Source organism: Apis cerana, linkage group LG14, assembly GCF_029169275.1.
Source record: "Apis cerana isolate GH-2021 linkage group LG14, AcerK_1.0, whole genome shotgun sequence".
NCBI lineage: Eukaryota > Metazoa > Arthropoda > Insecta > Hymenoptera > Apidae > Apis > Apis cerana.
Genome location: NC_083865.1, coordinates 9,453,782 through 9,465,418, shown reverse-complemented (window position 1 = coordinate 9,465,418; position 11,637 = coordinate 9,453,782). Strand labels below are relative to the sequence as shown.

The 11,637-nt window shown below is 46.2% G+C and overlaps 1 protein-coding gene across 2 annotated transcripts; it reads right to left on the bottom strand.

Moving 5' to 3' along the window:
• Nucleotides 1-35: 35 nt before the first annotated feature.
• Nucleotides 36-10,496, bottom strand: LOC108003702 (serine protease 42-like). 2 transcript variants are annotated; one of them, XM_062084682.1, is made up of 10 exons: nt 8,977-10,496; nt 3,743-4,239; nt 3,454-3,498; nt 2,614-2,868; nt 1,525-1,610; nt 1,345-1,430; nt 1,147-1,284; nt 936-1,072; nt 715-872; nt 36-654 (listed from the first exon to the last, which is right to left on the bottom strand). In XM_062084682.1, exons 2-10 carry the CDS (start codon nt 4,233-4,235, stop codon nt 496-498), a joined length of 1,557 nt encoding a protein of 518 aa, XP_061940666.1. In that variant the 5' UTR covers nt 4,236-4,239; nt 8,977-10,496; the 3' UTR covers nt 36-495. The 2 variants fall into 2 exon arrangements, with proteins under 2 accessions (XP_061940666.1, XP_061940667.1); XM_062084683.1 differs by lacking the exon at nt 2,614-2,868.
• Between the last annotated feature and the right edge of the window lie 1,141 nt (nt 10,497-11,637).

Genomic DNA, 11,637 nt, shown 5'->3' with positions numbered 1-11,637 from the left:
CCTCCCTCCATCCCTCAGGAGTGAAAACAAACGAGTAAAATAAAAACGAAACGTTTTATTAAGCGCGAATTCACGCGCGCTCAATTTACAAACATGATATAATTTCACATCGCCGTTACGTTTGCCGAAAGATAAGAGATATTCTTACCGCAAAGGACTCGATTAAATCGATGTAAGAGTGTCGTACACGGCATCGCCTTTCGTTTCGTTCGTTTCGAAAAAGAGTTATACGTTGGAAACGGATCGCACGACAGAACAAACGAGTCTTTCCAAACTTCGAAAACTTGGACCAACTTCTGTCCCTGACTTTTAACAATCGCAATCTGTTCGCAAGACGTCACAGTTGTTTCTCGAGCGCGGGAGTCGAATCCAAGTTTCTCGGTTACACATTCCTGTATGATCCTCGGTGGTAACGTTGTAAACTTTGTTTCATGCAAAGCTTTTACAGAGAGAACGATTCTCTATCCCTTTCGATCATCCCGTTTTTTCCTTCCGCTACGAGTTGATGACGTACGTTATCCAGTCGACCGTTTTCGCAACGCGATGGTAGATTCCTGGCTGGCCCGGCTGCGCGCACGAGTAACCCGCCGAGACGATGCCGATCAAGTACCATCGCCCCGTCTTCTCCAGCATCAGTGGCCCACCGCTGTCGCCCTACGAACGAGCAAAGGGAAGAAAAATATCGACTCGACTCGACCCCAACCGCCGACTTACTTGGCACGAGTCCTTCCCACCTCCGCGGTAACCGGCGCACATCATCTCGTCGTAAATCACCACGTTGATCCCATTGGATCGGTGCCACCTCTCGCATATACGATTATCTATCACGGGCACGTCCACAGCTTGAAGGGTCTTGGGCCGTAGCCTCGATCCTGTTAGTTTTTTCAACGAATGATATGACAATATTCGAGCGCAGAGATATAAATCGTATTTACCAGCCTGCAAAGCGCCCCATCCAGCGGCCCAACCATACTGGCCCAAAAAATCCTCGTTCTTCTCGGGCAAACAAATCGGCGCTATGTGAGGCATGTAATGTACCGGTCGATCCAATCTGAGAACGGCCACGTCGAATCTGAAAAATGGAGGGAAATTCTTTCTTCCTTTCTTTCCCGTTTTATCCCGTTCCAGCTAATCGTTCCACCCCACCTGTCAGCCTGAGGCGTGAACTTGAAGTAAGGATGAACGCGTATCTCCCTGACCCCGAACGTGTAAGCGGGCAGCGTCTCGCTCGCCGAGTTGACGACGTAATCGCCGAGGGTCACCTGGACTTGACGCGCAGACGCCCTGAACAAGGATAAATTGAAGGGATGAAATTTAGAGAGGATGGAGAGACTTTGGACTTACTTGGCTACGCAGTGGCCAGCGGTCACGACGTGGAATCGATTAACGAGGGTGCCTCCGCATCGGCTCGATCCGATTCGTATGTACGCCTGAGGAAAGAGTAGAACGTTTTCTCCGTTTATTAAAAAAAAGAAAATAAGAAATCGCGCAAACGTGACGGCGATCGATCGATGAAAATCTGACCTGCCATGGAAAACTGCCGAACCCGGCGTCGTCACCTCCCACGATCCTTCTCTGCGCGGTCTGCTTCGAGGCAGGTATTCCGCAGCCTGTAATTACATACAAGGATGTGGACACCTCGTTTTAATCCTCGTTAAGTAGGTACGAGGATGTCCTTATCGTCGATTCGTTCGTTCGCGGATAATTTCTCCAAGAGTTAGTAATCGGGTGTAATATAATTCTTGTAACGACGTGGTTTCGTCCGGTCAAAGTCTGATTGGTCGTCGAGTTAACACCGTTGGGCCGAGTTAGACTTGGAGTAATTCGATTATTTGACGAGTTGAGAAGAAGAAGAAGAAAAAAAAAAAAGATTGGAAAGCGTGAACTTGAACGAAAGGAGGACGAATTTTCCGTTTCTTTCGAATTCGAGATCGTAATTCGAGGGAGGGGCGAAGGGAGACGGAGGATCGTTTTCTCGCGAGTTGGGCAAAAACCGGAAGTGGATGCGAAACGTGGAGGACTCGCGTGACAGGAGAACGCGAGTCGAAGACCGGTGCATGCAGAACGGATTCATCGTTGTTTACCGCGATGAGCATGCGAGATAGGCGAAGAACCGAGGCAAGAAGAATTAATTAATCGGAGGGAGGAAGGCGAACGATAGCTTCGTCGCGTGCAAGATTCGTTCGCGAATCGAAAGGGAGATACGAGAAAATGAGGTTGGTTCCCTCGTGGTTTGGAAGGTGCGAACAGAGAAAGTGAAGGTTCTCGATGACACGCCGAGGAAAGTGCAAGTGCTAAAGAGACGAGTAATTTGCAGGCAAAGAACGTTTCGACATGCCGAGGAAAGTGCAAGTGTAACGTTTCGTAGAAAAACAAAGGAAAACAAAAAAAAAAAAAAAGAAAGTAAGAGTAAAAGAGAAATCGAAGATAAGAAACGGCGAAGGAAGAAATAGGATTCGGGTCGAGAAGTAAAAACGAGAAAGAGAATGGGAAAAAGAAGTGTAGAAAAGAGATAAAACTCGTCTCGTCTAAAAAGAGAAGAGAAAGAGAGAGAAAGAGGTGATCATGCTAGTGCAAGAATCGGATGGCATGCTTTCTGTAGGAAGGACTTACGATCGTCGTTGACTGTCTCCGTGTAAGTATCCAACGAAAGCGGCTGAGACTGATCTCTAGGTGCCTCAATCAGGTTATAGTCGGAGGAGCTGCCTTTCGGCTCTCTCCTCTGACAACAAGCGAACATGATGCCGCCGCAACTGCCGTCCAAAAGGCCAGCGGACATCCAGCACATTAGAAAAAATTCGCAGCTTCGTCCGTCACCGCACAACGTATCGTCACCCTTCCACAGCGGTCTTTTTTGTTGACGCGGCTCTGCACAAAACAGGGCAAACTGTTTTTTCTTCCACTTTTTCTTCCATCCGCGCCTCCTCTCCCGGAAACCGAAACAAAGAAATAAAACCACAACGGTACACGGCTTTGCCCCGTTTCTTTCTTTCTTCTTTTTCAAAACAACGTCCGGAAAAAAACCGACGATCCGATTACTCCAAGCCTAACTTCGGGACACTTTCGCGAAAGTGAGACGAGTTGAAAAGTATTGGGCAATCAATTTTGAAAATTTTGTCGCCGATACGATCGCGATGCGATTTAATAGAAATCGTAAAAGCAACAGGAAGGAACGAACGTTTCTTTCGTAACTTGCGTATAGGCGGAAATCGCGACGGAAACGGGTCCAGTGTCACAATAGTTGCGACACTTGGGATATTGCGCGCGGAGTCTGGTTAATTTACAGTTATCCGATTAGCACTTATATCCGTGGAAACGTGATGTAACGCGTTAGCTATCGATTACGCTCGTTAACGGATTAACGAAATACCGGAAAACGGCCGTGCGAAACGGGTTTTGAACAGGTACGATCGCTCCATCGATCTCTGTGTCGATCACGGGGAAAAAACCTACCTGACTCTAACCTAGGATAATCGTCGAGCGTTTGCTTTCGATGATCTGAAACAATAATTCGATTTCTTAATAACGAAAAGGTAAAAAAAAGAAGAAGAATAAAAAATATCTACGAGCGAACGGAAGAAAACGACAAGAAGATTAACAGAGGGGTTAAAAACCCTCACTCGAAACAATTTATAGATCTAACTTTAATTCTCAATCTCGTAGATCTCGTTTCCCTTAACCGGACTCTCGATCGTGGAGCCTCTCGTTCTCGCCTAATGCTACGTGCGTACGCTACTCTTACCTCTCGCGTCATCCTCGAAATCCGGCAAGTGGTTGGACTGTTGAAAGAACGAGGAGGGTGCACTGCCGCCCACCGGGGGTGGAAAGTCATTGTCGCGGAATATCAAGCGTGGCGTGCGATGGCCCATCACAGGCCTGTTGTACTCCGAGATGGGACTCCTCCAGACCGATTTGTGCTGCCTCCACGACGGGAAACGTACTCCGGGGTGCAAACCTATGTTCCTCCCTATCGGGGGACCGCCACCCTCGAACAGATAACCGGCTGGGCCGGTTGGAAACCGGACGTATCGGCGTCTACGAGGCGAACTAAGGGTTAACTCGGTTCGATTCCCGTCGTTGCTACGTCCCTCCATGTAGCCGGGATCGAAGATCGTCTTCGATTTGCCCAGGCTCGATCCCGATATCGATCCGGCACGAATACTGGCACGATTCGACGAGATGACGAGGAGTACTCCTATTAGTATCCATTGGCACGATCTGACCGCATCCATCATTTGGCTGGAAATGCAAATTGCAGATAGGGATAAGGAGATTTTTTTAAAAGAGATTTCGAGGATCGATCGAAAGATAATTGTAAGAAAATTTGCGTCGGTCGGTATTTAAATATATCAGCTTTTCGAAACTCATTTCTTTCGTCTCGTCTTTCGTGTATATTATACAACGAGCGAATTTGAGCTTAAAACGCGCAAAGTGTCTGAATTCAATTTATCCCTCGGACGGAACGGGTTCTCTTTCCAAACTTATCTCGCCACTTTATTTCGCCGATAGCCTCTTTCAATTAACTTGTGCAAATTGTTAAACATTTGATACGATATCTTTCGGGTATAGCAAGGCATGGCAAGGCATATCGTGGTGTAAAGTGGTCGAGATAAAACGTGACGAAAGAGCAAACAGTCCTCGACAAAGAGAGAGAGACAGAGAGAGAGAGAGAGAGAAATCAAAAGGTGTCGTGATCGATTCCATTCTTTGTTTTTTTTTTTTTGCACAACGAGAATAATTTTAAGGATCGAATTCTTTTTCTCCTTTTTCATCTTCTTCTTAAAGAACGATCGATCGTTCTTTATTTCTTAGAATCCGCGCCACGAATTTCTTCTGAGATTTTCTCTCCGATCTTCGAGGCTCGCGTGTCTCCCCGACCAATCTGTTCCGTCTCGATTCGGCCGATCGCTGGAATCAATTTTCTAAAGAATAAACCTATCCTGATCGAGGTTAACGAGCCACGGAAAACACGCAGCTCCTCCACAAGGGTCCTCTTCGACACGAATCCTTTTCTTCTTTTTTCGAAGCCAATTCCAGTTGCATTACACGCGATCATTCGTGCCTCGTCTCGTCCAAACGAATCCGAAAAGGAACGCCGAATTCTCGAATATTCTTTTTCCTTCGACTCGGTCGAAAGGGATTCGATCTGCTCGAGAAAAGAAGAGATTGGAGAATTGTTCGGGGCGGATTGTACGTCGTTTGCGTCACGTCGTCGCGGCCCGTAACGGGTGAAAGTAAAAAGAGGGCCAGGCCTCTGAAGAAGGAAACGAAACGCGTCGATTAATAACCCAAGGGGACTCGTCCCCGTTGCAGCATCCTCCGGTTGGTCAGTTATCGTTGGTGATCGAGGAGGAGTGAAAACGCGGGGGCGGGAATTTTATATTGGATTGGGCAACGGCGTCGTATTGCTTTAATCACCGGTCGAGCCACGTTCAGGACAATTTAACCGCGTAACGGTACTTGTCACTCCGTTTCGTAATGGGCGATTTAAAAATCGGGAAGGCCGAAATCGGGAGGGTCGGCCTTCCCATTGTCGTTGATGAATCAATGGACGGGGAAGAGGAAGGAAGAAGGGAGGAAGGAATGAGGATGAAGACGAAGCAGGAGGAAGAAAAGAATCGTCATGAACGCTGTAATTGGAGGATGATTTCGCAATGATTAGATGAGAAATGGGATGAAGGGAGTTCAGCAAAGTTTAAGAAAGCGATTGCGATCTTTTCTTTCCTTTTCTTCCTTTTCTTTTTTTTTTTTTTTTTCGTAGAAAGGATAATTGAACGTATCGAAACAATCGATGTAGAACGTCCTTGCCGGAATAACACGGTGGAGTGGCGGAGCGAACGGTTCGATGGTGTTAGTAGGTCATTGGCTCTGCCGTGTAGAAGTGAAAGTGCGCTTCTTGCACTCACGGCAGTGTGAAGTTCATGTTCACGCTGCCACCCGCTCCGCCGGAAGTTACGAGCCATCTTTTTCCTCTCCCATCCCTCCTTTCAGATAGCAACGATCTCGATCTTGCTCATTGGAACGATCTAATCGACGAAACGTGACCATTCGTTACAGAGATTGGGAGTAAGCTCGTAACTGCGGAGAGGCGACAATTTTTTTTCTTTTTTTTTTTTTTAAATCTCGTCAACGAACGACCCGCGGGGAAGCGAGTTAGATACGCGAGACAGATAGAAAGAGAGGGAGAGAATGATAACAAGAAAAGTGAAACCCGGTAGAAAAGGAAATAAACCAGTCTCTGACTGGATTTAAAGCTAGTTTGATCCGCTGACGTATTTTAATTGTTGTTTTACTTGTTTCCTTCTCTACCGGGGCTTCGTTCTCCGTTAAGGAAGAGAAAATTGGCCGACCTTGCCATCTTGGTGCGTCGAGAGAGGACGAAAGCTGTTCTTTTTTTTTTCTCCTTCTCTCGAGCAACAGCTCGGCTCGGCATTATTCATCTTTACCCGTTTATCGATTTTATAACCGTTGTTTCGACGACCCCTACTTGGAAATGGTAATTTAGGAAAATGGAGGATTCGAGGGAAAACGAAGGGAGGATAGATCGAGGCGATTTACGCGAACTTTCACCTTGCCACGACTAGGAGGTTGGCGGTATCGCCGATGCTCGAAAGTACCTCGAGCTCGAGAGTTTCTTCTCTCGCGTGCACGGTGTTGTACGCACCGCACGCATAATTGTCGTAGTGGTTTCGTTCCCCAGCTGTTCGAGAAAGCCCCTCCACGTTTCCTCTCTTTCCACTCTCGCGTTCTCTCGTTCTCCCTCGTCGTCCGTTGGCGCGGCGAGGTGGTGGCCGGTGGCTGCCGATTGGCGCCACACACCGGTCCCCGACATCCCAAATTCCGTGTGAACCGACATTAAGAGCGCGATCCATTACTTTCTCTGCAGCGCGCACAGGCGCCGTTTTACTTTCGCCGAAAGCGAACGGAGGGAAAGAAAAAAAGGAAAAAGAAAAAGGCCAAAATAAGAGGAGCACGCGCGTGAAATTTTGTTTTCGTCCGATCCGTCCGGCCCCGTTTTCTTCCACGCATTTTCGACCGTCCTTCCTTCGGGATAATCACGATCATCGATGATCAATCTCGTTTCTCACTGTTCGTGTTGGCTCGATCGATTTCCGCGAGGGGGCGGCGCGAAGACCGAGTCGATTAACGATCGGAACTTGATCGGAAAGAAAGCGAACGATGGAATGGAGGAGGAGGGATCTCGAATCTCTGGAAATGGTGACGGCGAGCTCGCGATAGTTTTTTTCCCCCCCTTCGTCTGATTTTTCGATCGAGAAACGGCGACCTTGATCGGTCCTTTAACGCGCGCAGCGGGTTGCGCGCCCCTTTCCTCGAAGGAAACCGGTTCGAAGAAATCCGAACGCGGGCAAAGTTGTGCTCTTTCTTCGTGGCCTTGAAAAGAAGTACGCTCGTTCGCGGTCTAGTTCGCGAGATACCCCTTTTCACGCGGCCAACACTTTCCATTGTGTAACGAATCCTTCCCTCTTCCCTCCGTCACGCCCGCCCTCTCGATTCAAAAATTTCTTGCAGATCTCGACGATCTTCTCTCTCTCTCTCTCTCCCCCCCGCGACGAAACGAAACGAAACGAAACGAAACGATTGCAATGGCGAAACGATCGCGGAACGATCTGCATTGTTACTTTCTAGGAGAAATTAATTCCCTCGTAAACGGAGTAATCCCAGCCAAGGCCGAGAGTTGGAAACGAAGAAAAAGTGTGTCGAACAGACGCGAATCGTCGATCGAATATTCGTATATTATCGTTTTGCCAATCTGTAATTTATCTCGCTTGTTATTCAATGTGGATAGAAAATCTTTGATATAACACTCTCTCGAAGCTCTCGTGTTTTAATTACGGGAGAAAGAAGAGCGCGTACGTTGACGATTTCACGAAGAAAAGAAACGATATTAGACGGAAGGGCACGTTTCGTGGGTTGTCGCGCGTTTCTCCTCAAACTTGTGTCGGGGAGTGGTGTTACGTAAACGGGGAGTGGTGTTTAGGCAATCGGTAGAACGGTACCGAACCGTGCATCCTTAATGCTCGTCCCCTTTGCTCGTCTCCTTTTGGAAAAGAACGGAAGTACTTTCACTCGCTACGAGATCGGAAAGTTGAATATTTCGATACCCATTGCCAATTCGTCGGCGAGAAATTTTCTCTCTTGTAATCTCTCTGTTGAAACGCCAACATCTACGAACATTCGTTTCTTTCCCCGTCACGATTAATTATTAATAATGATATTACGAGTTTACTTCCCCCCACGAAATTTCTTCTTCTTCGATCACTCTTTCTCTGCTCAAAATGAAAACGAACCAACCATACTTTCGATTATTCGACAATTTCGCGTGGACACGCGTGATCGAGCGATAATCCAATCCCGTTAAATTACATCGAATTACATCCATTAATTTTCCATCCGTGGAAATTTAAATCGCCACGGATTCGTTCAATTTGGGTAATAGCCTGCCTCGTTCGATCGAGAACACTAGCTTCGTTTACGTTTGGTGCACGTTTTGCTCGGTGAATACAGGTGATACAGCTTTCTTTCAAAAGCTGATCCAGACCTTCTCACTTTCACTCAATTTTTCCGATGGCCATCGCGCGGCTATTGTATTACAATTTCCAACGCATCGACTCGAATGAACGATGTAGCTTGTAATTTTCTACCCGCTCCTTATTATTCCCCCATTGCTCGCCTCGACCTCGTATAACAGCAACTCTGTGCAAGCCTCGCTCTTCGTTATCGCTTTCCGTGCATTAAATTTAAAAAAAAATCTCGGGAAAAGATCTCTCGCGGAAGGGAAGGGAAAAAAGTCTCAAATTTCTAATCTTCTAAAACGAGAGAATCTAATTAAAAAATATTCTCCAAATTGCCTGTCCGAGAAGAGATCCCGCCGAGATTTGAAAAAAAGAAAAATTTCTCTGACGAAGGTCCGTATTTTTTTTTTCTTTTCTTTTCTTTTTCTTCTTCTTTACTCACCAATCTGTCAAATCAAGCCCGATCTCGTTCCTCCAATCCTCCGTCTTCTTCGCTCTTCCTCCTTTCTTCCTTCTTCTCCCTTTTCTCTCCCTCTCTCTCTCTTCCAAGAAGCGGTTCCTCAAAAGAAACCCGCTCCACCTTCTCCACCCTCTCTTCTTCTTCTTCTTCTTCTTCCTCCTCTTTTTCTTCCACGTCTATCCTGAACGGTCCTCACCACCATAACACAATCCTTCTCACTGATATATCGCGACACCCTTCATCTATTTATCGCGATTATTGCCTATACAGAATCGACCTAAGACCTGTACCCTTCCGACATTCCACCACATTGGTCACCCAAGAATATCGGCTTCATGCTTCTTCACACCGTTATCTACATCTTCACACTTTCTTACTTCTTGTTTCTTTCTTTCTTTCTTCTTTTTTCTTTTCCTCCTTTACTTTTTCCAACGACAAAAGTCGAACTTTTCGAGTTCGTTCGGGGAAGGGGGGGAAACAAAAACAAACACGATTAAAAAATCTGAGTAAAAATTGGACGAATTCGATTCACTTTTTCAACGCTCGTTTTCCTCCCACTTTTGTTTCTCTCCACTTTTTTCCACGATTGATCACGATCTAACCGAGGATCTCTCCGAGGAGGAAGGAAGATCCACACGATGGAGGGCCTGCACCATGTCTATCCTCTCGTCTCGAGGGGCCCCGGTCGCCTGCTCGTCGTTACCCAGCCCGTCCGCTACGTCGGCTCTCACTTTCTCCGCCGAGTAGTTTCATTTCGGTACGTAAAACTCTCTCGCGTGTCTCCCCACCAGATCGCACACCGGCTGCTCGACTCTTCTCTCTGCTCGCTCGAACGGGAAAATTCGATCGATCGATCGATCCAAGGGACACGATTTCGTCCTTTCCTCTTCTCCCTCGCGTGCGACTCTTGCGTTCTAAACTCTCGAGACCGAAGCTTCGACTAGACTTTTCAGCTAGAGAATTGTTGGTTTTTTTTTTAAAGGGAGGTGAGAGAGGGTGGAAGAAAAGTTGGAGGAATTGGAAATGTTGGAATAATGCACGTTTTGCCGCCTCTTAAGGGATCTGCTCCTCTCGAAGAGGAGGAGATACACGTGAGAAGAAAGTTTCGAGTCGCGCGGGTGGGAAAGTTTCTCAGTTAAATTGACAACGGCATAAATAAACGAGACGCGCGATTAAACGATCTTCCCAATCTTCTCCTCTCGTTAGACGGGAGAATTTTCTTCGATTTTCTCGCTTGAAATTCGAAACTATCAGACGCACCGTGTAATATTTATAATTCGACTTCAAAGAGAACGCAACTTCTTCTTCTTCTTCTTCTTTTCTAACCTGAACTCGATTTCCAAATCGTCCTTCGCAATCGTCAATCGTGCAATCCCGAACCTTTCTTCCTTTCTTCGTTTCGACGGTGATTTTACAGCGGTTTGCTCGTTCCGTGAGGCGGTTAGGAAGTAATTCCGGGCAATTAACTTTGGACCATTAATTCTGGAGAAAAGAAAAAAAAAATAAACGTCGACCATTGTGCCTTGGAACACGAAGGAGCACGAAGAGAAGAGAAAATCGATCGATCAACGAGCTCGTATGAGAGCGTATATGAAAACCAGTAGAAGGAAGGTTCTCTCCCTTTAAGAAATCGAGAAGAAGAAGAAGAAGAGTACGAGGAATTGAAAAGTCAACTCCTTGGACGTAGCGTTAAACTTGCTAAAATTCTCATAACGCATTGTTCCGCGTAGTAATTGCATTCGATCGAGATTCGATTTAAATCAGGAAAAAGACGGTTAAAATAAAATAAGTTAGAAGAATCCGTTATTATATCGACGAATTATTATTTCTACAAAAGAGAGGAGAAAGTGGACGGAAGAGGGGAAACGTTTTCGACGATTCTCCGCCTCCTAAATCTCTCGAGATCCAAAATCACCCGTCTCATCGTCGTCATCGTCTCGATACTCGAGAAATCTAGTTTTGAGAAAGTTGGAGCCACGTATCTTGCTTTCGTGTTCTATGATCTCTCGTGTATATACCAGTATGTAGCGAGTGAGCAATCGCGAAAGGAAAAACGATTTTTAATTTGGATCTCGAAGATCGAGGCGACGTGTCGAGTGTGTTTGCGATCTATATGGAATTTTGTTGTTTCATCGTCGAATCACGAATCGAAGCTCGTTTATTCAGAGGCTTGCGTATATATATAACACGTCATTTCTGCTCGCGTAATATCCTGGTGTAAATATTTTCTCGCGCAACACTCTCGAAACGTTCACATCCGTTTTGATGACGCGTCCGCTCAAGGATCCAAAAGGTATTCGTGGGGGAATTCGTGTTATTCGATGATTCTTCTCTCGATCGCATTGATTCCATTCCACCAGTATGCATCGTTCGATGAAACAATATTTTTCATCGAAAAGAAAAAAAGCCGCTCTTTTTTGCTTTTTCTAGTCGAGAATAGAACAGCTCAAAGAATCATCTATTTTCTTTGTAATTCAAATAAATGCTTCTTTCTTCGAACTTTTCAAACTTTCTTCAACACGCTTCCCTTACTTTCGTTCGTCAAGAAGAGAGGCTACTGCCTTCTCCAATTATTCGATGGAGTCCACCTACTTAGCCTCCGATCATTTCCAACTCTAAAACAGAAAAACATCCGAGGGGAGA